The sequence below is a fragment of the Schistocerca gregaria genome, chromosome 4, assembly GCF_023897955.1.
Source record: "Schistocerca gregaria isolate iqSchGreg1 chromosome 4, iqSchGreg1.2, whole genome shotgun sequence".
Taxonomy (NCBI): domain Eukaryota; kingdom Metazoa; phylum Arthropoda; class Insecta; order Orthoptera; family Acrididae; genus Schistocerca; species Schistocerca gregaria.
Genome location: NC_064923.1, coordinates 327493923 through 327518398, shown reverse-complemented (window position 1 = coordinate 327518398; position 24476 = coordinate 327493923). Strand labels below are relative to the sequence as shown.

General features: G+C 39.5%; 1 protein-coding gene across 9 annotated transcripts in view; it reads left to right on the top strand.

The window, feature by feature from the left end:
* The window catches only part of LOC126365743 (uncharacterized), a 507155-nt gene that overhangs the window by 431096 nt on the left and 51583 nt on the right, over positions 1 to 24476 (top strand). For all 9 annotated transcript variants that reach the window (XM_050008196.1, XM_050008200.1, XM_050008203.1 and 6 more), the window contains one exon: positions 1511 to 1682. In XM_050008196.1, coding sequence (XP_049864153.1) covers positions 1511 to 1682 — 172 coding nt within the window. The remainder of the gene's footprint in view (positions 1 to 1510; positions 1683 to 24476) is intronic.

The following is a 24476-nucleotide window of genomic DNA, read 5'->3' as shown; positions in this document are numbered from 1 at the left end:
TGCTTGACACTAGCAAGTTGTCCAGTTAAAGTAGCAACAGTAAAGGTACTTTGTTTGGGTAACACCTCAGTCTCTGATGAAGCAATTGGAATATTTCTCCTTGCAGTGCAGTACTTGTGTTCAGAAGGAAACTGTCAATTTCTGGCCATGGGAGGGTATCTCTTTTTTTTATCATTAAGTCATACTGTATTATCATTTGTAGATGCAGCATTGATTGATAATGGAGTTAGTAGTGGTAGCTGTGCTGTGCCATTTGTTAGGTATTTCGACAGTGTATTTGAGGTGTGGTCCCATGGAATTAAGACACTACCTATGTTTCTCCAGTATTTGAACTTAATCCACTTGAAGATGTGGCGCACTACAAATTTGGCAATTTTCAGCTATACTTTTTAATACATGCAGCACCTCTTAGCAGCTAAAATTTTGACAGAGCATTTCTTTTTGTTGTCTTCTTCCTAAGTAAAACATTTGAGGGTAGGTTTCGACATGTCTTATTGGACCATTCCCTTGTAGGCCAAAATCACAAAAATCAGTGAGTGGCTATGTGTGCATCTCTGCTTGCCTGTTGTCAATTGGCTCGTGAAGCAGCACTGACCATTCCCCTTCAGTATTGTTAATGGTGATGAGAAATGGTTCTTTATGCAAACACAGGGAAAAGAAAGGAATGGTTGAATGCAAACAACGCAGCAGCTCCCCATACAAAGACCCAAGCGCATCCACAAAAGATAATGTGAAGCATCTGGTGGAGTAATGATAGCGTGGTTTACTATGAATTACTTCCCTGTGGTGTAACCGTCATTGCTGACATTTATTGTCAACAACTGAGTTATCTTGCAGATGCAGTCCAAGAACAATGTCCAGGAAGACTACTTAAAGTGATGCTGCTGCATGATAATGCCTGCCTGCATTATTATAGACTGACAAAAAACACTATACAAAAGTTTGGTTTCAAAGTCATTCCACACTCTCCTTATTTACTTGATCTTGCACCCTCATATTTTCAGCTTTCCAGCTCTCTGTTGAACAACTTCAAGGAACTTCCTTCCTGAATGGAAATGCTCTCCAAACATGGCTCAATGAGTTCTTTGCCTCAAAACCACGTGATTTGAACAGTTGTGGAATCAGGAAGTTACCCCAGCATTGGCAGACTGTTGTGAATAGTGAAGGGAATATATTATTTATGTCAAAAGTCTCTGTTATGTGTATCTGTTGTGGTTATTAAAATTACGGAAAAACACTATGAACATATGCACCAACCAATGTCTGTTGTCTTCTTACTTGGACAGCATATCGGTAAACGTGTAATGATAATGATGTTGTCCAGTGTGTTATTGTTACTCATTTAATTATTAGTAGTATAGTTACATATGACACTAGTTTTTCATATTATATTGCCCTTTGAAGGATTAATGTGTCTAAAGAAACACAATTATTGATATGATTATTAGACTAATGGCAACTACACTTCCTTTCACAGTCAATTAATGTGCTGACTTTTGTTTATTTTCAGGTTGTTTGAAAAAATTTCTCTTCACTGTCAGACATACGCAGACTTGATACCAATTGCTTTTATACTTGGTTTCTATGTTTCAATAGTCATCAAACGATGGTGGGACCAGTATATGTGCATGCCATGGCCTGATAACTTGGCCATGTTTGTTAGCACACTTATACCTGGACAGGTATGGTTATTAATGCCACTAAAAGTATTTATTTTTAATTCAGTGGGAAGGACTGAAGAGAACAATTGGCTAAGATTGGCTTGCATTTTCGGAAATGTGTGTCTTGTGTCAGAAGTACTTGCTAGTTATGTACATATGTGTACAGTAAAATGGGTGCCAAATATCTCACAACCATTTAATGACAGTAAAATCTACCATTATTTCTGATAAGCATGAGAAAAATGGACTGGTTAAAATCGAAACCAGCACTTTAGTTCTGGTTACAACAGGTGTTTTCTATTTTTTACCAGTAATGGAAAAACTGAAATACCAACTAGTCATAGCAGCAATGCTAAAATGTTTGGCTTTTAAATAATTTTTTTAATCAGTAATTTTTATTCATAAAATTTCCATTGCTTTGAAATATTGTCTTTCTAAATGGGAAAAACAGTCAGTGCTATTTTAATAATAATGATGCCAGAAATGAGCAGCAAATACATGGCATAAGAATTGGTTTTATATTGCTTAGATAGTAATGTACCTTGTTACCATGTGTTTACCCATCTGGTCTACAAGGTAGTTTCTCACTGTTGTCATTGAATATTTTTTGTATTACATGGCACCATCTATAGTCTGAAAGTATTTATCTTTTGCGAAGTGTGGTGTCAGTGAAGTACAATACCTCATTTATTTTATGAGAGTAAAATGAAAAGGGCCACAATAAACTTGTAACATCATGTAAGGAGAAAGTTTAAAACTTAGCAATTCATTCATAGTTAACAATAAAAATAGAAAATAGCTCATGTCTTCATAATATGCCTTTATTTTTGTATAGATTTTGAAAATGGGCAGACTGGCATGAAAAATACAGTTCTTCAACCTCAGTTTTCACACTCTAGCACTGACTGACTATTCATAATATCGAAATAATCCTTGATTACAACATGATTTTTGAGCAGCATTTCAAAAAATTAGAATCAGTAGGAGAATAAAGGTGATTTTTTTATTTTTATTTTTTTTATTTTTTTGTAGTATTCAACCATTTATCACTTTCCAGGGAAAGCAGCGAATGGTTGACGAACTAAGTTTTCTTTTATTTGCCTATTTAATTTAATATTTTCATTCTGTGAGTCTTTAAACTGATGGAGTCAAAATTCTTTGATATTTATCAATTTCTACATGTATTACAGGAAATGATAGGGATAAAAACCAAAAATTGGTTATTTCAGAAACTGGTTACTCTAAGCAGTCTTAACTCTAAGGTTAAGCTGGCACTGACAAAAAATTATGTGACCAGATACAGATTACTTTAGTGATAACTGCTATCTCTACTTTCAGATTCTTGTGACTGACGCCCTAGGAAAAAACGAGTAGGTGTAAAAGCTCAGGGTTGCTTTACTGTCCCCAGCATATTAAATTTTGTTTTCTGAGTGGTGTCCTTAGGATTTGAAGTGTGCAGTCCTCATAAGACCGACTGTCTGAAAGCCTCCGTGCGCGCTCTAATCTCTCTAATTTTACATTCTTAATGTAACCCACATTAATATTACAAATGCAAAAGTAACTTTATGTGTTTAGTTTTCATGACTAAACCACTGAATTGAGTTTCATAAAATTTGGTATGAAGATAGCTAGAATGTTTGGGAAGAACATAAGATACTATAGAAAGTGTGTAGTACAGAATACATACTGATTGGAAAAAATATAACATGAAATAGGGAACAATAATTACTTTTGAGCTTTATCATATTTGTAATAATGGATAGTGCTTTTATTGTTTGATATGTTCTACATAACACAGTTCAACATAATGAATACAATGCTTATGGAGCAGTCATCTAGACATTAAATCAATACTTCCATACTAATATCAGTCACAAACTCATCTCATTTTTGCTGCTGAGTGTCATATGTCCCTTTAACTTGTTTGGTTCATTGAAATTATCATGAATTGGTCTTGGTCATATGGTTAGAGTTGCTTTTTCACAATAGTGGGTTCCTGGTCAAGTCTGGATGTGTGTGTGTTCTTATCATTTTATCATCATCACCACTGAAGTGGCATCAAATAAAAAAACTTGCACCAAACTGCTGAACATCCCAGTTGGGGTCTCCTGGCCCATAAAACCGTATGTGCATTTCATTTTATTGGTATGCAAGCGCAGCCATGGCTAACTGCTAGAATACAGTGCTTATACAATCCCCAATGTGTTCAGTCCATGCCAATCCATACTTTCTGTTTTCATGACTCTACTGCTAAACTGATTCCAATGTTATTTGGTTGGGAGATAGCTTGAACCGTGAGGAAGACCACAGGATACTTTAGAGAGATGCATATTTTTCAGTATTATTAATATTTTTGAATATGGTATACACTAGTGGCAGTCAGACAATGCTGGTGTGATGGTTGGCGACTCTTAGTGTCTATAGGTTATACCGTGACAGTGCAAATCTGAAGTTGTTGTGTGCGTGGTTTATGACATTGAGTTGCTATGCCATGCAGGATTGCTGGAGAGTTTTGGTGGAAATACAACAATGAAATCAGCCAGTAGGCCAGAGAACCATATTTACAACAGTTGCCCTCAGGCTCGCAAACATAAGTCTGATTTAGCACACAGTTCCAAAAGAGCTCAAGCTGCTAAAGTTACTCAAATCCAGCAGATGTCAGAGCAATCTCATGTCTGCCAGAACTTGGATGCAGAAAGTCAGGTGGTCTTAAGGGCTACAGAGACATTACTCAGTCATGAGCCAGTTGCATTTTAAATATTGAGAATCATGTGTCTCTTACAGGTTTCAAAACACTTGAAGGCTTTTTTTGAGGTTGTACAACAAACTGAGAGTCATACCCTTTCATGTGCAATGTGACTGGCTGCTGGTGAGGCTGCATTTGAATATGATCTATTAACTGACTGTGTTAATCATAAGTTAGTAATCGTTTGGGATGGATCAAAAGTGTAGGCACCATAGTGCATTACAACGGAAGAGAGAAACATTTTGTATGTGTTGCTCTGGTGGCAAAATCTCACATACAGAACTAGGTGAGCCAGAAAAAAAAAACCTAAAAACTCTACTTATGCATGAATGTGATGAATCGAGGCATTTTTTAAATATAATTTTAAAAATGTAATGCATGATTTAAGATTATTCATTATGTACCTGCATACAGCTTATAAATATGTCCTTACAGCACTGTACACATACACACACACACACACACACATACACACACACACACACACACACACACACACACACACACACACACACACACACACACACCTATTAAAATTACTAGCTTACTCATCACTCATCATAACAAAACTACTCGTATGTGAGCAAAGCAGTGGGTAGCAGCTAGTAAGCATATAATTCATATGGTTATAAAGCACAGTGTGTAATAATTCTTGGAATATTGTGAAATATTAAGCATTTTCATAAGAAAATTAAGTTTCAGAAGTGAATGAAATCTATCTAAGGTGGAGTCTGATAACAAATAATCTGAATCAAACTGTGGAAATCCATGATAAATGATGACAATATTATGAAAAGGATAGATTGCTACTCAGTATACAGTGGATATTCTGAGTTGCAGACAGGCTCAACAAAAAGACTGCTAAATAAGTAATCTTTGAGCTAGAAAGCCTTCTTCTGGATAAGACAAAAACGCGCGCGCGCGCGCGCACACACACACACACACACACACACACACACACACACACACACACACACACGTATGTTGACACAAACACTTTCATTTACGTGAATATGTGTATGCATGTTTTCTAATCCAGAAGAAGGCCTTTTGGCCAAACAATTAAACTGGCACATTTATTTGCTTGATTTCATATTGTTTTGAAAAGATTATCTAGTCATGACCAAAATTGTTTCAGATGACATAGTTTTGTGAAAAGGAAACTCGTTCTTAAATTTAACACCATCACTGTTGTCTGTCTGTGGTTTTTGGACACTCACCATTGGTGCCCTTGGCCTGTTGGCCAATGTCTTCTTGTCGTGTTCATTTCTGGCAGCTATAAATGGTGACAAGGAAAAAGGTTACAGTGAATTGTGGATGTGAAACTCGTGCAACTTGTGGAACCGCAGCAGTAGCAGCTGCTGGAACAGCATTTTGCCACCTTTTGGTTTCTGGTGATGCTCTTAAGACAGTTGTGCTTCCTTTTTTGCGCTTCCCTGGAGACATTTTTCTTACTAAAGAAGCTGGCTCCCCTCTCAAATCGAGTTGCACTCACATTAAAGAAAATGTGTTCATTGCTGTTGAACTATTATTTGCAACACTTCCATGTGGTTATGTCATGCCTCAAGTTCCATCAATACCACAAGTAACCGGATCAGTCATACAGCTCATGGGTGACGGATTTGCAGGGACTAAGTCGGCATTGTGATTTCACTTGCACAAATCTGTCTTGCAAAAACTCATATTCAAAGTCCTTGATTTGAAATGAAGTCCAACTGACCCCCAATATGGAAGTATTCACTGCAGCCCTTGAGCTGGACAATCCTTCCTTGGACGATATTTTGAAAATCGCACGCTCTGTCGACATCGCACAGGCAACAAATGCATGTGGCTGCGGTTCACCCACCACCAGAGGGTCAAAATTCTCATAAGTGTTTATCCTGTTGGTATAAGAATTCATCACTTTCAGATATGCCAGTGGCTTTTGAGCAGCCAGTCACACTGAGTAAGCAGTGGGGTCTCACATCTTGTCCTGACTGCTCCACAATGCACCACTGTACAGACTGACCAGATCACACTGTGAAAATTTTGGATCAACAATGAATGCCCAGACACACATGGAAACCTCCCCGATGCCATCCAGAGCACCCCCTCACAAAGCTTGTAAATGGTAATTTTTTTCTGCTATGATAGACCTTGCCAATGTTTATTTACAGGTAACACTGGATGATGAATCAAAACACATATGGTTATCAATATACCCTTTGGTTTGTGTAAATACAAACTTTTGCCCTTTGGCATCTTTTCTGCTCCAGCAATCTTCCAGAGATACCTAGAACAGTTAACCACATCCATTCCCACTTGTACCAATTACTTAGATGATATAATGGCTATGGGTGCTATGCGCCAGGACCAGTACAACATGTGCATCCTCTTTACTATTTAGGGTGCATCCATTCTCTCAACAATCACCTCCCACATCACCTTTTCCCAGCACATTGCCTTACATCCCATGTTCCTTCTCCCAGATGGCAAGCTCCTCTGCTGGGACACAGTCTGAGCCCCCAGTTCATCTTTGAAAACATCGTCCAGAGTGCTTCTGTCCATTTCAGGTAGGAGGTATTGGGTACTCCTGCCCAATAGTTCAAAAGCTCTCCAGAACGCATGGACCCAGACGTCAGCCACTAGGCAGTGCTCCTAACATTTGTGAGCACTGCCATCACCATCTCAGTTACTAGGCATGTGCCTTGCTTCATGTGCCAGCCTGTCAGCACTCACTGCAACCCTGTAAAACGAATAGTGCAGGGGTCCAGACCTCAGTCATGTTCCAGCTGTGCTATCGTACTGTTCGTTGTACTCAGGGTTGCTTGATTCTTGATTCTTGATTTTGCTATGTCTAGGCCCTCAATTCAGTTCACTCTCTGGACTAGTCATTCTGTTGTGTTGTCTCTGTTGTTCATCCATCACTGTTGTTGTCTGCACTTGGTTTTTGACGGTGCACCATTGACACTCTTGACCGGCCAGCCAGCCAGCCAGTGTCTTCTGGTCATGTCTGACTCCAGTTACTGTTGATACAACACCTTGCTGTGAATGATGTGTGCTTTTTGCTTAAACAGCATGTAGTGTATGGAATTTGTGTCAGCCATGAACTGATGTTGGTTTGTGGCACTGTTAGCTACATTGCTAAAACTTGTTATCATCCTCTTCTCTGAGTGTGAAGCAGCAGTCATCTGAGAAAACAGTCTCCATCTGGTTGCAATTGTGATAAAAAGTCTAGGACAAGTAATATACCCAAAAGCCATATTCTTAGCCCGGTCTCTTTTATATGGTAAATGACAGAGCATACAAATACAGTAAATCAAATACAAATTGATCTAAATGACATTGGACCAGTAACAAGACATCACACAGGCTGTCAAGAATTTCAGTGGTTTTACTCTCATGTGACAGTAAATTTTCTCTTTCACAGCATTTTCAATTAATAATAATGTGGATTTCTGATGAACCACATTGTACAAAATCATAACTCAATATACAAAAGTAATTTTTATCCTGTCCATGATTGAGACTGACTTTCTGTATTCTGATGTGGAAGATTTAATAAGTTACCCCCATATACAAAAATTTTGTTGTCCTTGTAATAAAAAATTAAATTGCAAGCCTAACTTAGCTAACTTACCTGAATTCTGGGACATTTGTTTATCAAGGGAGTCATCTCCTTATAAAGCAAGTCATCTCCATACTAAAATAAGTTGCAAGACTACCAACAGTAGGTGAAGTGTGCATTGGTATAGAAACTGTGTGTGAATAGTTAATTCTGAAGTATTATTTTTCTTTGTATTAAAAGTGATTTTTATTTGCAGTCATTTGAGGTATAAATAGAAAAAAGAATTCTTTCTGTGATTCCTCATGAGCAGACTAACTGAACTAATGTAGAAAACTGAAGTAATTTATAAATATTGCTTCTCATCCTGTTTTTTCCTAGACCTTGGTTCATTGATAGGAAATACACTGCATCCACGAAGGAGACTGCTTACAAGAAACTTATGCAACCCATCTTAGAATATCGCCCAATTGTGAGACACCCATATCAGATAGCACTAACAGAGGATGTTGAACATATACAAAGAAGAGGAGCATGAATGGTTGCAGGTTTGTTTGACCAGTGCGAGAGCATCACAGACATGCAGAAAAAAATGAATTGGTGGACACTTGAAGATAAACACAAACTATTCCATGAAAGCTTATTTACAGACATTCAAGAAACAGCTTTATGTGATGAATCTGAGTATCCTACAACCACCTATGTATCACTCCCATAGGGATCACAAAAGCAAAATTAGACTAATAGTCTATTTTCCTATGTTAGAAATGTCGTTTGGATGGTTGTTATTCTTACTGTCTGTAACATTTAAATGACATTTATAGTGGATGTTATCACAAAATATCTGTTATTTTTATCTAAAATCTGGCTAGCTGATCAAAAATTCTTTATTATCGGATGATGCTCTGTGGATGTCAGAGGCTAGGAGTAAGAATAAGCTATATGTGTGTTACAGGAGCTTTAGTCAAAATTACAAGGTTTTTATGTACTTTCTCAGCAAACAGAGTAGCTATTTAGTGATGGAAAATGCAATTACAACTTTTAAGTAACAATAGAAAGGAAATTTATGAAAACTGATAGCAGAAGCCTTGCCAGAATTGATTCCATTGAAGCAGCAATATGTACAGTGACAGACATTCTACTAAATCATTAAACTTGCTCGGAACCAAGGAACTATAGAACTTTTGCAAATGAGTCTGTATATTATAACTAGATTGTTGACTATCAGTCATGTGCTATGACCCAAAGCACAACTTAGTGCTGATTTCCTTTTTAGAAGACACTCAGCAGAAAATCTATTTTCAGCAGGCATTCGGTGGTGCAATGGGTAACGCATCCGATTGCAGTGAAAGAGATCACATGTTTGAATCCCAGGAGGATCACATATTTTTAAAGATTTTACACAAAATACGAAAATAGCATTAGCAAGAACTGATTGTAGCAGTTGTTTCAATTCCGGGATTTGTTATATGCAGCTTCACATTAGTCTTAGTCTGAGAAATGGACATACATTTACTTTGCGAACAAACAATTCACTTTTTTTGCAAAGCATTACTAGTAGTGAAGATATCCGTACGCCCACAGTACAATGAGGTATAGGACAATGAGGTTAAATGGAGAGATATAAAATATGTTCATGTCACCTGCATGTTGTATTTAAGTGCTGTGATGTTTGTGAGTGTAAACTAACATTGGCATGTGAAGCAGACTCACTTCCTGATGAAACTGCAAAAGTATAAACAATAAGGATCCTAGCTGGATATTACTATGATAAAAACAGTTTTTCTCATAAAGTAAAAAGTGTATGGCGATATTTACCAGAAAATATCTTTTTGAGCATGAAGTGTGCAAACAGTGATTGCGAATGTAAGCACATGTAAACAGCAAGGAAAACACAATAATAATCTTTTCTGACTGGTGTGCTGAAGTTTTGTGATTGTGATTTGGTTATCATATAAGAGGACTGTTGAGGTATTTTACGAATAAGTTAAAATCTTCTTTCGGGTTTGATTTGAACCAACAATCTGCGGACATAAATTCATAAAATTTGATGGTCTACTGCTCTAACAGCAAAGCTACTTGAAAAACTGGCGTGTAGCTGGGTAAAATGACAATTTGCACTAGGAATTTAATTTCGTTGAATGATGTTATTTTTCTTTGTGACAGTGGAAGAGCATAGATCAGAGGTAAGTTAATGTTAACTTCACAGTGCAACACATTTTTAATTAAGTTAGTTAACTTGAGTGTCAATGTCGTGGCAATTTTCTGGAACAATGAAACCACATTTTATGCATCTTCTCGTTCTCTGGAACACTCAAAAACAACTTTTCGGGAGTGAGTATTTGTGCAATGTAGCACCACACGCCATTTGTACCCATTTTCTGAAACATACGTTCCAAAACAAGACATCACTGTGAATTAGTATTATGCCAGTAGGAGCAGCGAGCTAGCCAGTGACGTCTCGGGCATCACATGACTCAAATGGAGCATTTTAGTGGACTTTCAAATTATTTGAACTTCATTTCTGTTTTTATATAAGAATACTAAAATTTAAGAGGAAAAAAAGTGTGTTAGGAACATAAAATGACGTAAGTGATTGTTTAAGACAATTTCCAGAAAATATTCTTCCCATGCTCCATATGAGAATAGAATGGGAATAATATGTAATAATTGGTATGGAAGTACTAGCTGCCATGTGTTTCACAGTGGTTAGCAGAGTACAGATGTAGATGTTGACTTAACCCAAGTTCTTAAAGGGCTTTGTGCTGGTATGAGCAGAAAATAATGTGTGTTTGATTAAATGTTCCTTTGTAGTGTTGAAGTACAAATAGAAGTAAGAAGTATCAAACTGAAATTTATGTTGAATTCTAAGGTCTTCGGTTCCATGGTGGTGTAAAAAATTTAAGCGTCTCAGTCAATGCAGTCAAAAGATACGTCCATTTATTTTGATACTTGCAATCTCACTCATGACAATATATATACAGGGTGAAGCGAGATTCGTGCACTCAGGCTTTGCAGTGCGACTCCTCACATGCCAGCGAGAAAAAAATGTCTTTCCAAAACTTCGTCTGGTGAGTATATCCGGCAGATATAGGACATTAAAGAGTGGCAATCTGGCAACACTGTAACAACACATATGGTAAGTACCTGTGACAGGACATTTTAATCGTGCTGCACAGTTGGCGCATTGGATATAGTTTTGGGTTACCATGCAGGAGGTAGAGGGTTCCAACCTTGGTTGGGGTGCATTTTTTTAATTTGTTAATTTCATACACTGTTTCTTATGTCACATGTACTCTAAATTTACAACATTTTTTAATGCTTAACACGACAAATACATTGTTAGACAAATAAGAAATATACAGTTGAAACAATTAATGGGACCATGGTGATAACACATACAAATACTAACCGAGTTTGGACATTATTTGTAAAACACTTCGCTAGTCCTACTGGTAATGTAAGGCCCAAACGAAATGTAATGGACCTGAACGAGGCAAGAATAAAAGTTGGTACTGATCTATGTGACCATTAGTGGAGGGTACAAAGAAAACCGGTTTTGCTTCTAGTAGATGAAGTGGTGCAAATTAATTTGAGCCCACAACGTCGAAAGGACGTCTTTCAAACCTAACCAGTGTTCCATTTCTACGATTGTCGTATGTAAGTGTAAATATTTTCCAGAGGACCCACTACAATCATTGTTGATGATTAAGATGCCAGGTACTGTACCACTTGGACTACATTTACCGAATAAAAAACATACACTTGAACCCAGGATCGAACCCTCGACCTCCTGTATGGTAACCCGAAACTCTATCCTCAGCACCAACTGTATAGCATAACTATAATGTGTTGACAGAGCTAGTTACTATACAAGTGGTTACAGTGTTGCCAGATCGCCACTCTTTAATGTCCTTTTCCTGTCAGATATACTCGCCAGACAAAATTTTGGGACAGACATTTTTTTTTATCACTGGCATGTGAGGAATCGTACTGAGCAGCCTGAGTGTGCGAATTTTGCTTAACCCTGTACAATTAAGTCTATATTGAACCCTGGTTTTTTTTTGCTCAAGTCTCCGAGTGTCAGTGCAGCAAGAGTGAGTGAGTATATGATGTCTTTAAACGAATTTCTATTTTCTTCTTTCATTCACCTGAAGAGCAAATCTTTTAATTAATTCTGTGTAATCATGAGTCTGTGGATCCTACGAGGGTAATCCCAAAAGTAAGGTCTTTTTTTTTAAAAAATATAAGTACATAGACCTGTTTATTTCTACAATGGTTTACATCAGTTTACTGCTTGAACATTTAGCTATTTTTCGACATAATCAACATTTCTGCTGATGTATTTTTGTAGACGCTGTGACAGTTTTTGTATGTCCACGTCATACCAACTTGCAGCCGTGCTGTTCAGAAAGTTATGAATCTCTTCTTTCACCTTGTCATTGGAGCTGAATCACTTTCTGCCAAATTTTCTTTTAACCTAGAGAACAGGTGTTAGCCACTGAGCACCATGTCAGGACTATAGGGTGGGTGGGTGATTATGTTCCACTGAAACTGTTGCAGGAGAGCAACGGTTTGCTGAGCGATGTGTGGGTGAGCATTGTCATGGAGAATGTGCACGCCCTTGCTCAACATTCCTCTTCTCCAGTTCTGAATTGCTCGTTTGAATTGTTTCAGTATCTCACAATACCTGTCAGCGTTAATTGTGGTCCCAGTGGGCATAAAGTCCACCAACAATACCCCTTTCTGATCCCAAAAAAACGGTTGTCATGACTTTACCGGCAGACTGTGTTTGTTTCAATTTCCGTGGCTTTGGCAAAGAAGGATGCTGCCACTGGTGTGATTGTTGCTTGGTCTCAGGTGTAAAGTGGTATGCTCAGGTTTCGTCACCCATAACAATTGAGTCTAGAAATTTGTCCTGTTCGGCTGCAAGGCGGTGAAGAAATGCACGGGAAGCATCAACACATTGCCACATGTGGTCCTGAGTCAGCATGCGTGGCACCCATCTTGCGCACACCTTCCGGTAGTTCAATGTTTCCATTAAAATTCTGTGAGCAGTGCTTTGGGAAACCTCATTAATCAACATACAGAGATCCTTCAGGGTGATCCGCCGATCTTCACAAATGCTTTGCTCAACCTTCAACACTGTCTGCTCAGAAACTGATATTCTCCTGCTCCTTTGTTCGTCATGAATTTCGGTCCTACCAGCTGCAAACTCTCTACACCACTTACAAACATTTTTGATATCCAAGCATGACTCGTCATACACTTCCTTCAATTGGTGAAGGATTTCAATAGGCGCAGTGCCCTTGATGTTAAAAAACTGAATAACTGCACGCAGTTCGCACTTGGTAACAACCAACGGGAGCTCCATTCTCAATGGCTGCCAAGCCAAGATTGAGCAACTCAACGTGGCGTGCGTATGTTTACACACAGCGCGTGAAGCACTCTTCAAAACAGTGTGACCAACTGCCACACAAATAGAGTTCTGTACTTAATAAAAAAATAGGAGACCTTACTTTTGGAATTATCTTTCTAAATACTAGCACTTTTCTGCAGAAATATGAATCTTTGTAAAGTAAGTTATTTGTCGTTGCATTTGAAAGAGAACTATTAAGTATGTGAGTAACGAAATTTTGATGATACTTTTCCAGCCGTCACAAGCTTTCCTCAGTTCTCCAAGTACATCTTGTTCAAGCCAGGTCGTTGGCAAAAAATTCATATGTGATAAAAGGGCCATTTCCATTGTGTTATTTGGCAGGTTATCTGTAAAAGCACTACCAACAGGAAAGGAATGCTGTGTTGTCACCATTAAAAGTAAAGTTGTATGGCACAACTGGTAGTAGATCCTAAAGGGCAGGTTTAGCAGCCTAGTTGGAAAGGTTTTTGTGTCCTCCACATACAATGGTACTTTCCTTTCATAAAGTGTGAGAGTTGTTTGTCTAAATGTATTTAACTGTAATATGTTTGTGTTGTGTGGTGTCGTATTTGTGTTGGATGATTAGAGACGAAGGCACATAGTCTACTCCTCTCAAATTGCAACAGGGGGGCTGCTGAGCTTAATGTACCCATCTGATGGGTGGATCACCATCAACAGTATCACTTACCTCTCCACAGTGACTCAAGAAGTGAGAGTATGGAATTTAATCCAGGACTTTACCATAACATCTGGTGATGTGAAACTTTACCCTATCCTCCCTCCTCCTCTTTGGTGTAAAGGTAAAGGGAAAGCTGCCAACAGCATGTGGTGTACCCAGGCAAGTACCTGTGCAAGTACTGGCCACACCAAATGTTGCTCAAACACAGTTGTCTGATGAGAACCGGTGTATTCAGCAGGACAGGTTCATTAGTGTTGCTGCCATTACTCATACACTACATTGGTTTTTCATCAGGCAGCACTGATTGAGGAGACCTGGAGCTGTTAGGTGCAGCTCTGGATTATTTGCCACACTAAAATTCCCGACAGCAATTGGAGGACATAATGCAACAGCCAGACTGTTTGTTTTTAGAGCCAACAACCTGTAGTGATGTAGTTATAACCCAGTAGTCAATGGTAGAAAACATGCACTACATTACAGAAATAAAACATTTCAAAAATACAGGCAAGAATTTGGAATATAATCAAATAAGCAAACAAAAACAGCAAAATAACAATCCAAATGAAAGAACCCCCAGAAAGTATCTGTGTCACAGACATTTCTAACCTATCAGAAACAAGGTCCCTATGAAAATAGCCGTGTAGTCTACCAGTTTAGCTGCAAGCACTGTACAACATTCTGTGTGGACATGGCCACTAACAAGCTGACTGACTGCATGAACGGCCATTGCTGCCAGGAGACAGCACTTGCTGAGAAGGAAATTTCTCCATCACACCCCCCTTAGATTTAGTGCTAAGAGGGCCCAGTGGATATCCTGTCAAAAACTGAACACAGATGAAACTTGAAAACAGGAAGAAGGTATACTGAACTGTGGAAACAAAGAGAGAAGGGGTGAATGGTCCAAGTGCAAGAAGTTTAACGTAGAGCAATGTGGAACAGTCACGGCGTCATGATTAAATGGTCATGGTGGCGGACTGCAAAGTGGATGAGGCCTGTTCAAACCTCCCTTGTGCTAGCTATTTTATTTATTTATTTAAATTTTTTCGTTGTTTGCTGTGTTATAATTTGTGTCTGTGTCTTGGTGTAATGTCTGCAACAGAGAGGTGTATGGAAGGGACATATAATGAATGTTGATCCTGCACAACTACTCTTTTAGCAGCCGAAAGGAAATGGGTTTCAAATGGGGACTGCAAATGTTTAATGACAAGGCGACAAGTCAACTGAATCCTCCACCTGAAAACACATCTAGCATGACAACATGTGTGTCATATGATAGGAAAATCTTATCAACGCACCCAACTCGCATGACTGGTGAGTAGGTGAGATATGCCACCTTGCCTGATTCAGGTGTTTGTACGAATGTGAATGTGAATATGATCATTTCAAACAAAATGATGAAAACATAGTAGTTAGTCACATAAGGTGCAACAAATGAACACAGCAGTTTCATAATCACACAGTTTCTCTGTGGTGTGTCAAAACATGAGTTTTTAACATTTTTGAAGTTGCGTTCTGTTTTCACAACTGTTTGCTGTTTTCATTTATGTGAGATGTCTGTGTGATATCTTGCTTGCTCCCGCTATTTATCACATTTACTTGCAAAGTTAATATTGTCTTACCACATGAATCATATTATATAACTAATGTATAGTATGACAATTACCAAGACTGGACAGACAGTTCATGATGTTGAGAAAAAAAATAGTAAAAAAAAAAAAAGTGAATGACACGAGAGAGTTTTGAACCTGGCTCATCCACGTTTTAGTCCAACACCATCACCACTTCACCATGATGCTGTGGTGCTCCCACAGCACTTGGTGTTGCAGTTTTTGTGCCTGGACTGTTCACTGTTTCTATTCCGCCCTCCCCCCCCCCCCCCCCCCCTCACACACACACACACACACACACACACACACACACACACACACACACACACAGTTCAGGAGACCTTTTGTTTTCATGCTTGATCTGTGGTCAGTTTGTGATGGGCTATCGACTGGTATATCTTATTACAAAATCTGAGAGGAATGCGATGAGAAATTTCCTTTGTGAGTATACCACATCAGATGGTGTGTTTGACCCTTCCCACAACATTAGCTTTCCTGAACTGCACAAGTTGGAACACTTTCTGCAGCATATCATTTGTTCCCACAATCCCACTGGCATTTGCTAGTCCCTGTCCTCCACCTGCCTCTACCCTCTTCGCACTTCAGCCTCACCCTACCTTCTACCTGCGTAGACCTTTCCTTTCTGTTGCTTCTCTCCTCTCCCTGACAAGCTGTGGACCTGGGCGCTAAATACAATAAAGGGCACCAACTCTTCCACACTACAAGATCCATAGCATATGTTGATGCAATTCTGTGATTTTACGCAGTGATCTGATGACGTCATGGACCAACAGTTTGGATACGTAAAAACAGTTCGACTTGCTAAGCTTGTTGTAGTATGTCATAGCTTTCCGAGTCATAATTCCTCTGATGACATCGCCAGCAATGAAAGATGAAACATTAGACATAAATCAAACAATGGAAAATCCAGGATGGAATGTAACAATATTGTGAGAAGGAAAGTTGCTACTCACCATACAGTGGAGGTGCTGAGTTGCAGATAGGCACAACAGAAAGACTCTGATAATTAAAGCTTTTGGCCACTGGCCTTCATCAACAATACACACAAACACACGCATGCTCACCCCCCCCCCCCCTTACACACACACACACACACACACACACACACACACACACACACACACAAAAACTGCAGTCTCATTCAACTGAAACCACGCTGCGAGCAGTGGCAGCAATAGTGCATGATGGGAATGGTGACTGGATGGGGTAAGGAGGAGGCTGGGATGGGAAGAGGGAGGGATAGTATGGTGAGGGTGCTGGACAGTGAAGTGCTGCAGATTAGATGGAGGGCAGGGGAGGGGTAGCAGTGGAAAATGTGAAAAATAAAGAGATTGGGTAGGAAAAGGGAAGGGGCTGGATGGGTGAGGACAGTGACTAACGAAGGTTGAGATCAGGAGGGTTACGGGAACATAGGATGTATTTCAGGAGAAGTTCCAACCTGTGCAATTCCATATGGCACAGGCTGTGAAGCAGTCATTGAAACAAAGGATGTCATGTTTAGCAGTGTGTTAAGCAATAAGGTGGGCAGGCCACTTGTTTCTTGGCCACAGTTTATCAGTGGCCATTCATGTGGACAGACAGCTTGTTGATTGTCATGCCTACATAGAATGCCTTCACTGACCATAATTTATCCTCTCAACCTTGTACAAAAACAAATCTCCCGTGACTTATCTTTCCAGTCTCCCACTACCTCCCAAAGTCCCACTGTCCAGCCACAGAGGAGCATTATCCCCATAAGTCAGTATCACCAGGACTGGAGCAATTAATTCCATTCTCCACCAGGGTTTCAATTACCTCTTGTCGTGCCCTGAAATGGGAATTGTCTCATCCACTATCCTCCCTACCCCTAACACAGTGGTATTCCGCCATCCACCAAACCTGCACAACAGACGTGTCCATTCTTACACAATCTCTGCTCCCAATCTCTCTGCCCATGGCTCATATCCCTGTAATAGACCAAGATGCAAGACCTGTCCAATACATCCTCCCACCACCAGCCACTCCAGTCCAGTCACTAACATCACCTATCTCATCAAAGGCAGGGCTACCTGTGAAACCAGTCATGTGATTTAAAGCTAAGCTGCTACCGCTGTGCTGCATTCCATGTAGGCATGACAACCATTAAGCTGTCTGTCCACGTGAATGGCCACCAAAAAACTGTGGCCAAGAAACAAGTGGACCACCCTGTTGCTGAACACGCTGCCAAACATGACATCCTTCATTTCAATGACTGCTTCACAGCCTGTGCCATATGGATCCTTCTCATGAGCACCAGCTTTTCTGAACTGCGCAGGTGGGAACTTTCACTGCAATACATCCTAGATCCCGAAACCCTCCTGGCCTCAACCTTCGTTTGTCCTCACCCATCCAGCCCCTTCCCTGTTCACATTCCAGCACTACAGCGCCATCATTCTACCATCACAATCAGTCTTTTTATTTCTCTCCTTTTCCACTACCTCCCCCCCCCCCCCCCCCCCCACTTCCTTCTCTCCTCTGCCCTCCATCTAACTCGCAGTACTTCACTGTCCAGCATCCCCACCTTACTATTCTTCCCCCTCCATGCCTCTGCCTCCTCCTTAAACCATCCCAGTCGCCACTGCCATCATGCACTGGTGCTGCTGCTCGCAATGTGGTTTCAGTTGCCTGAGACTGTGTGTGTGTGTGTGTGTGTGTGTGTGTGTGTGTGTGTGTGTGTGTGTGTGTGTGTGCATGCTTATGTCTGTCTATTGTTTATGAAGGCCAATGGCTGAAAGCTTTAATTGTGAGAGTCTTTTTGTTGTGCCTATCTGCAACTGAATATTAGACAGAAATTTTCTTCTGGAGCAGTACACCTAAAATAATAAAATGTTCATTCAGCAGAGGTGAGAAGTAAGAATATTGTCTAAGGTAAATAACTGCGCTTGTTGCAGAAGCCTTTTGATGACTATTGGAATTTTTACACACATTTCCCAGTGAATTTACTCCTCATTGGTTTTTGTAGCTGACAATGATAGGTTTCAGCTGAACTGTGATACTGTTGTAGAGAAGTTGCAACACTATAAAACTGTAGTGAGGTGCTGGAAGGCCTGCAGAGGTTGAATGCTTAGTGCAGGGTTGGCAGTTGACTCTCAGCATAAACAAGTGTAACATATTCCAGATAAATAGGTGGATGTACCAGTAATTGTTTGATTACATGATTGCCAAAAAAGCTCTGGAAACAATCACTACCATTAAATACCTAGGAGTGTGCACATGGAGTAATTTAAAGTGCAACAGCCATGGGAAACTAATCATAGGAAAAGGAGATGGTAGACTGAGATTCATTGGAAGTATCTTCAGGAAGTGTTGTTCATGCACAAAGTAGGCAGTATACAAATTCTCATTCAACCAATACTTGAGTGTTGCTGTTCAACTGTGGAACCTTATCTGGTAGGATTCATAGAGGAAATAGAGAAGATACAAAGAAGACAAGTGCACTTCATCATGTGTATGTTCAGAAAGTACAAAAGTATCATGGATATGCCAATCCAACCTTAGCTGAAGATACTTAAAGATAGTGTTTCATCACAAAGAAGTTTACTGCCAAAATTCTGAGAGCATGCATTCCTGAAAGAGTCATTTCTTGCTTCCTCCTTCATGTATTTTGTGAAAAGATAATGAAGGTAAAATTATAGAGATTCAAGTTCACATGGAAACTTATCAGATACTTCAGCACACCATTCACGTCTGGAACAGGAAAGTGACAACTGTGCATGACATACCGTCTGCTTATGCCATTATTTATTTATTTATGGTGTCAAAAGTACAGAAATGTCAATTATAAAGTGTTGACATAATTTTAAATGAAAGAAGATCAAAAATTGGATACTTAAAGTGCATTTTGTGTAGCTCTCATAAGGTCTTGCATGGTGCTGGTGCAGGTGGTTGGTGATGGGGAACACTGAAGGAAATGGCTGTTAGTCTGCTCAACGACACACTGGCAAAGAACTGAGTCCACAGAGAAACCCCAAGTCTGCAGATTGGTCTTGAATTTTGTTGTGTTTGATTGTAATCTATTGATAGACCTTCATATAGACTACTTCTCCAAATGTCCAGGGGGAAGTTCTTCCTTTACAGCCATCCATTCTCCCAAATACCGACATTTCTCCTGCCATTGCGAGATCCTTGCTGCATGTGGATTCTTGATGAGAGCCTCAGTAGTTGTCAAGAAACTCTTCCTTGATTTCATCCTAGGATGTGCAGGCTGATGACCATATAGTGGATGAGCTTCCTTTTTTGTGGCTTTACTTTTCTCATATCTCGCAGCTACCTCACATCTGATTTCAGGAGGAGCTAAGCCAGTGAGGCAATGGAATTTGTCCTCAGGAGTAGTTCTTAGGCAACTCGTAATAATCCAACACGGCTCATTTAGAGCCAAATCTACGTTCCTGGCACGACTGGACTTGTACCATACTAAGCATGCATATTCAGCTGTGGAATAGCCTAGAGCAAGTGCGCTTGAGTGCACAGAGAGCATGGATTGGCACCCCTTGATGTACCTGTCAATTTTCACACTATGTTATTTCTGGCTGCCACTTTCTGTTTAGTGTTTAGGTAATGCTTTTTATATGTTAGCACATGATCCAGAGCTACTCCAAGATATTTGGGGGTAGGATTATGTTGGAGTATGGTGCCTCCTCAGGGTATATTTAAGGATCTATTTGCCTGTTTGTTCTTCAGGTGAAAAGTACAGGTCTGAATCTTGGCAGGATTAGGTTTAAAGTAATTCCAATGATAGTAAACAGTGAAATCTTCCAAAGATTTTGATAGCGTATTTTCTACAGTCTCAAAACAGTCAGCCTGAGTAGTGATAGCACAGTCATCAACATAAATAAAGCTTTGAGTTCCTTCAGGTATAGGTTGATCGTTGGTATAGATGTTGAGTAGTAGCGGCGCAAGCACGCTGCCTTGTGGTAGCCCATTTTTCTGAGTTCTCTATCTGCTTTTCTTAATGTAGCTTAAAGATTATAAACATGTGTGTAGGTGTACATTATCACAATACAAAACACACAAATAATTTTTATTTACACTGGTTTCTTTGTATAGGGTTCAGAGTGAAGTTACGTATTATACAGCAAAATATTCAACGAAGTCCCATCTGATGTAAAGCAATAAATTGGGAATCATTATAAATCCAACAGAAATTTTATTGTGCCTCAGTAATCAGTCTTCCTACAAATTATTTTGAATATGGTGTAGATTAAAGGGTTGAAAACTTGTGTTAGATACAGAGCAAGTATTCTCTCTCTCTCTCTCTCTCTCTCTCTCTCTCTCTCTCTCTCTCTCTCTCTCTCTCTCTCTCTCTGTCTCTCTCTACTGAATGGCAGGAAGTGATGTACTGCTAACAGGACTTGTGTTCTCTGATGTAAGTAACTATTTTCTTTAAGCTATAAATAGAGCATCTATTCAATATAACTAAGGAGGCAGCAGCTTCTTTCAAACTAGCACCTTTCTTTCTAATTTACATGGTTAAAATTAATTTGGCATTAATATAAAATATACAAAGCAGTGTAACAATACCGGTAGTTTATTACCAATACAGTGTACATATGGAGTTTCAATAGTTTGCCTGTTTTTCATTAATGCATACTTTGTCTCATTCCACAATCCTGAAGGTTTTCCTTCTTGATGCAATCTAAGGAACATAAGTGAATTAACAAATGAATGAAAATTCAATAGTAATTGCATATTATTGAAGTTCAAAATGTATTCTACCAGATAATATGTGGCAATTCAGTTTTTTGTGATGCACCACATGAGACACTGCAAATTTTGACAGAAGTCTGTGTATGTGAGGCATTGAAAAAATTGCAAATTCATCAGAAGAATAACCAATTTGGTGGAAGCAATCCAAGGGTCAAGGATGGTAAACCAGTGCTGTATCCTGTGTACTTCCATTACTAACATCATTTGCATTTGATCCTAGAAGCCTAATTTCTGACAAAGAAAATATTGTATTACCTTCAAGATGCTTTCAAACATAACCATGCAGAAAATGGATAGTAAACAACCATAAATTGCTTTATGGCAGCACTCTCATACATTAGCCATTACTGCTTAAAACCTCATCAGCAATGATGATTGTACACTGGAAAATCCATCCAGAACTGCATATTCTAATTTCCATCAGTTTTTTTGCTAAAAATGAGGTTTAAAAGACAGTTTATGCAAATTTTGAGGAGATGAAGAAACAAATACAGCAGCAGAAGATGCTTCCTAATATTGTTCGAGCCTGTTTTTTGAACAAATTTCCAAATGTTGGGACAAGTACACAAATGCAAAAAGGAAATGCTTTGCAAGAAATAACACTTTCAATGTTGTAACTACTTTTGTCTCTCCCTTCAAATTCTACCTACTGTTTTTAGTATTTCATTGTTGTCTATTCTGTATAACTTTTAATCTTCCATGTAGCATTTCTTAAATTTCATTATTATTTCTACAAAGAAGTTTGTTATTTTAAAGATTTGGTTTTTCCTTCTTCTTGGTTTGTCAGTCGACCTTCTTCTGGTTCTTCTTATATTAATAATTAGTAAATATGCTGTGGATTAGATAGGTAAGCCACATAAATAATGATACATAGCCTTCAAAAGTACAGAAATAAATTTTATTTTTACATGAATATATAGAAAACTATTTGGTACAAAAGTTGATGAAGAACTGAATTTACAATGTTACAGTAAATATAAAACTATGTACCAGAGAGGCCGTGTGTTCATGTCAATATCACAACATACAGATACAAAATACCATCACTGCCACATAGCACTCCCTCAGTAGTGCGCAGCACATGAGATGTCGTCATATTTTAATTTGAATTGACAACCAGCTCCTCTTTGGCCCAATTGCTGTGATTGTATGAAGCTTCTGGCCGTTTGTGCAGGCACATCTACAGGCAGCAAGATGGCAGTAGTGTGATTCAGTGACTCTCTATGGGTTGTGCTATGAGGTGTCAGTGTTTGACTCATTCAGGATTTTCCATTTTATAGAATATCTACTGTGTGGTCTCTTTTGCGCAAAACAGGGAAAGGGCCAGTATATAGTGGTTGGAGGGGTGATCTGACTGAGTCTGTACACAGCATTACATGTGAACTGATAAGTCTTGAGCCAATTGTGGCACAATGAGAATGCAGCCCAGGTAAACAATGTAGAATTTTTTTATTGAAAAGTATCCAAACCAAAATACTCCTTCTTTGGGGAAAGTTAATTACAATAGTATAATTAGCACTGGGTTTGCACAGGCCAGAGCTTAGGCTGAAGACCGAAATAATGAAACAGCCAGTGTAATATTTACTTGGAAAGTAGCACAAAATAACATGGTGAAGGTCAGTGGCCAATACCAAGTTCTTAGTCATCTTCGACGCAGAGGCTAAGTCCTGGTTATAATGAAGGCCATCTCTGGCAGCTCCCTTAGTTGTGGGTGGCTGGCATGGCACAGCATAGCATGAAATGCAATGAAGGTTCTGATCAAGACACTGATTTCAGAACTCTGAGAGCAGTTGGTCCCTGACACAGAGCTCGACGGAAGATGTCTCGGACCAGCTTTGCACTGTCCTAAACACCCAGCCCATGTGGAGATACTAAAGGAACTATTTGGGATCATACAGCTCATAGAGGCAAAAAGGTATTCAGGACCTGCAACCTTTGGTGATGGTCATTCTGCTGTTTGTTGGCCTAGGCAGCTTTCGTGCCAGAAGTTCTGTCATCTACTGATGTAACCCCTTCAGAGTTAGTCTGCTGGTACATCATTACTGTGAGAAGGGTTGCAGATCTGTGGGATGTACAACCCATACACAGCATCTGTCCCTGGCATCTCTTCATCGGTCACCCATGGAACTGAGCTAAGGTCAATGTGCATCGGAGTTGATGTCTGGGCAGGGGACGGGCTGTACTCACCCATAGCATGTGGACCCTTTGGCTACTGAGGTTTTGCTGTGTTGTATAAGGTTCCAAGAGGGCGGTATGTCCGTCGCTGGAACAAAAAATCTGGATTGACATGCTTGTGACAAATGGAGCCTTCATGCAGTTGTACTTTGACCGTGGCCTGTCTCAATAAAATGATTGTCACTGTTGGGGCCCATTGGCAGCAATTTTTGGAGAAAATCAATGGCCAGATTTCATCTTTGACAGCATAGCAGTGGCACTGAGACTGCAGATAGGGAGACAGAGTTCTTGGGAGAAAAGAGGATGCAGAGCTTGGGTCAGCGCTGCTGTCCATAGAGTTTTTGGCGGGGCTGGCACCATCCTGAGAAGAGAAGTGATAAGATGCCAAAAACAGAGTGAGGGCTTCATCTAAATCAGTTGGACATGGTAATTGTGACTTGAACAAGTAAACATAACATCCTGATAATACATTGGGTGCAGGATGAAGAGGCACTTATGCACTAGACTTACGCTGCCAGAAGGACAAAAAGAGGTAAATTCTGAAGATGTGAACTAAGACCTATTCTCAGTGACCATGTTTTTGTGGATAACACTGCACATAAGCTATAATCAGAAGGACGAGCTGCCACAATTAAAGGTTTCAATGGTATGTTGGCCAGAGCAGGGCTTGCTTGAGATCTTGGGAAGTCTCATCAGAAACAGATCCAATGCCACTTCAGATTTTTGTGTAACAGCTGGTGAAATGGTTCTGCTATGGTTGTGGCATGTGGAATAAATCTGCAGTAATAATTAAGTGATTCCAAGTACATATTGGAGTTGCCTCATGTCCTTAGGGACTGGTACTTGCTGAATGACCTGACTATATTGGGGTGTGGATCATATTTCCTGAGCATGAAGAAC